This window comes from Nicotiana sylvestris, chromosome 3 (genome assembly GCF_000393655.2).
Source record: "Nicotiana sylvestris chromosome 3, ASM39365v2, whole genome shotgun sequence".
In the NCBI taxonomy this organism is placed as follows: domain Eukaryota; kingdom Viridiplantae; phylum Streptophyta; class Magnoliopsida; order Solanales; family Solanaceae; genus Nicotiana; species Nicotiana sylvestris.
The window spans coordinates 83,839,947-83,843,470 of record NC_091059.1 but is presented as its reverse complement, the minus strand read 5'-3'; the positions used below and the strand labels follow the sequence as shown (position 1 = coordinate 83,843,470).

The 3,524-nt window shown below is 38.3% G+C and overlaps 1 protein-coding gene across 1 annotated transcript; it reads left to right on the top strand.

Annotated features, from left to right (window-relative positions):
* Positions 1–272: 272 nt before the first annotated feature.
* LOC138887597 (uncharacterized) lies at positions 273–2,660 on the top strand. Its single transcript, XM_070169362.1, has 3 exons — positions 273–591; positions 976–1,558; positions 2,648–2,660. Exons 1-3 carry the CDS (start codon positions 273–275, stop codon positions 2,658–2,660), a joined length of 915 nt encoding a protein of 304 aa, XP_070025463.1.
* The last annotated feature ends 864 nt before the right edge of the window (positions 2,661–3,524 follow it).

Here is a 3,524-nt window from a genome sequence, read left to right as displayed (position 1 = left end):
TCCCTAAAAAATTCAAAATGCCTGACATCTCAAAGTATGATGGCACAACAGACCCACGTGATCACGTGACTGCATTTACAACAGGCGTGAAAGGCAATGACTTGACCAAACAAGAAATTGAATCAGTACTGGTAAAAAAATTTGGAGAAACACTTACCAAGGGCACATTAGCCTGGTATTCTCTTTTACCCGAAAATTCTATTAATTCTTTTGCTGAGCTTGCAGATTCTTTTATTAAAGCACACTCGGGAGCTCAAAAGGTTGAGAAAAGAATGGAGGATATTTTCAAAATCAAGCAAGGCGACTCCGAGTTGCTCAGGGATTTTGTTGATAGATTCCAACGTGAAATAATGACTTTACCTCGTGTACCAGATAACTGGGCTGCAATAGCTTTTGCAAGCAACTTAAATGACAAAAGCTCAGAAGCCACGAGAAGAATTAAAGAAAGCCTTCGAGATTTTCCTGCATCCACGTGGAATGACGTTTATAACAGGTATAGTACGAAGTTGAGAATTGAGGAAGATACCGTACCTCAGTTTCGTCATGAAGAAAGGAGCAATTCTAGGAGATCAGAATCCGAAAAAAGATCAGGTAAAAACAGGTACGATCCATATATAGGACCTACACGGAAAGACTCACGGTCAAAGCAGGATAGTCAATGATATGATCAAAAATCGAGGAACAGGGAATCTGGTTCTTCATCAAGGTTCAGAAATGACCGAAACAGACAAGAGTCACGAGATAATGACAGAAGTTTAAAAGCAAGGTTCGGCGGATATAACTTTAATGTCACTACCTCCGAGCTCGTTGCTTTTTTGAGGAACATGGGAGATAAGGTACGATGGCCAAAAGAGATGCAGTCAAATCCAAATAGACGCAATCCAGACCATTGGTGCGAATTCCATAATGATCATGGGCACAAAACTTCAGAATGTAGATTCTTACAAAGTGAATTGGATCATCTATTGAAACAAGGGTATCTCACTGAGTTATTTAGTGAGAAAGGTAAGCAAGCCTATATGAAAAATAGGCAGGAGCCACCAAAGCCCCTTTCACCGAAGAGAACTATGAATGTTATAAGTGGGGGAGAAGATATTCACGGTGTAACATATACGGCTTCCAACAAGGTTTCTAAAGTAACGATAACACACGGGAAACGGGTACGGCAGGTTTTAGAAAACGAAAGTATTTCTTTCGATGATGCAGATACCGAAGGAGTAATGACCTCACATAACGACGCACTGGTAATATCTTTACTTGTATATGATACTAATGTAAAACGAGTTTTGATTGATCCAGGAAGTTCCGTGAATATTATACTATTAAGGGTATTACGTGAAATGCAAGCTGAAGACAAAATGATACCTAAGGTGCATACCCTATCCGGGTTCGACAATTCAAGTGTGGTAACAAAAGGAGAGGTAATTCTAACAACTTTTACTGCAGGTGTTGTTAAAGAAACTAAATTTCAGGCAGTAGATATGGAAATGGTTTACAATATTACATGGGGAGACCTTGGATCCATGACATGGATGCTGTCCCATCAACTCTACATCAAGTTATTAAATTCCCATCACCGTGGGGAATTTGCCAAATTCTTGGGGATCAGCAGACAGCCAGGAGTATCAACGCTGTAACAGATACGAGCACCGTAAATAAAGAAAAATAGCAATTACAGGAAATAGTTGAAGGTATCAAAGATCAAACCTCAATCGAACAAGAAAAGACAGATTTAGACTCGAGACCTGATACAATTTAGGAACCTGAAGAGAATGAAAATATCAAAACAACAATTGAAGAGCTCGAGGCTATGATATTATTTGAGCAATGGCCTGAACGGAAGGTTTATGTTGGAGCCAATTTAAGCTCAGACATGCGAGGTATGTTGATTGAATTTTTAAAAGCTAACGTGGACTGTTTTGCTTGGTCCCATGCTGATATGACAGGGATACCACCGGATGTGATGACTCACAAACTAAATGAAGACCCATCCTTCACACCAGTAAAGCAAAAGAAAAGAAAGCAAGGAGCTTTCAAAAATCAGGTGATTCAAGATGAGGTCCAAAAGCTATTAAAAATTGGGTCAATACGCGAGGTAAAGTATCCTAATTGGTTAGCAAACACAGTTGTTGTACCTAAGAAAAATGGTAAGTGGCGGGTTTGCGTGGATTATACAGATCTTAACAAAGCCTGCCCAAAAGATTCTTTCCCTTTACCGCATATAGATTAGTTAATTGTTGCAACTGCAGAACATGAACTTTTGAGTTTTTTAGATGCATATTCGGGGTACAACCAAATTAAAATGGACCCCAGTGACAAAGAAAAAACTTCGTTCATCACAGATAAGGGGACTTACTGTTATAAAGTAATGGCCTTTGGGCTCAAAAATGCTGGAGCAATCTATCAAAGGTTGGTCACCAAAATGTTCCAAGAACATTTAGGAAAAACTATGGAGGTATATATAGACGATATGCTCGTCAAAACCCAGCATTCTCATGATCATATTTCTCATTTATCTGTTACATTTGAAATTTTACGAAAATTTAATATGAAACTCAATCTAGAAAAATGTGCATTTGGGGTTGCCTCAGGTAAATTTTTGTGCTTTCTCGTTTCTAACCATGGTATTGTGGTAAATCTTTCTCAGATCAAAGCAATAGAGGATATCCCTGACATCCTTACGAGTAAAAAAGAAGTCCAAAGGCTAACGGGAAGAATTGCAGCCTTGGGGAGATTTATTCCCAAATCTTCAGAAAAATGCTTTAAATTTTTCTCCGCACTCAAAAAGCAAGATCATTTTTAATGGAACGAAGATTGCCAACAAGCCCTTAGAAATTTAAAATCTTACTTGTCCAATCTACCATTATTGGCAAAACCAAAAGAAGGAGAAAAGCTACTCATCTATTTGGCCGTGTCAGAAGTTGCGGTAAGTGATGTTTTAGTCCGTGAGGACCAAGGTAAACAATCTCCTATCTATTATGTAAGCAAGTCATTAGATGCTGAAACACGATATCCACAACTAGAAAAATTAGCATTAGCTTTGATCCTGGCATCTAGAAAATTAAGACCATATTTTCAATGTCATCCCATTGTTGTAGTTACTGTTTTTCCATTACGAAACATTTTGCATAAACATGAATTGTCAGGGAGGCTAGCAAAATGTGCTATAGAATTAAGTGAATACGAAATCATTTATCAACCTAGGACTACTATAAAATCTCAAGTATTAGCCGATTTCATAGCTGATTTTAGCCAGGGGATGCATTTAGAAGCAGAAAAAGAATTACAAGTTTTTAATGGTGTAAACCCGGGGACTTGGATTTTATTCACTGATGGTTCGTCTAATGTAAAAGGAGCAGGCCTAGGGATAGTTCTCATGCCACCTACGGGTGATACTATTAGACAGGCTATAAAATGTCATTCTATAACTAACAATGAAGCAGAGTATAAGGCTGTAATTGCAGGTCTAGAATTGGCACGAGAACTCGGCATAACACAGATTATAATCAAGAGTGATTCTCAAC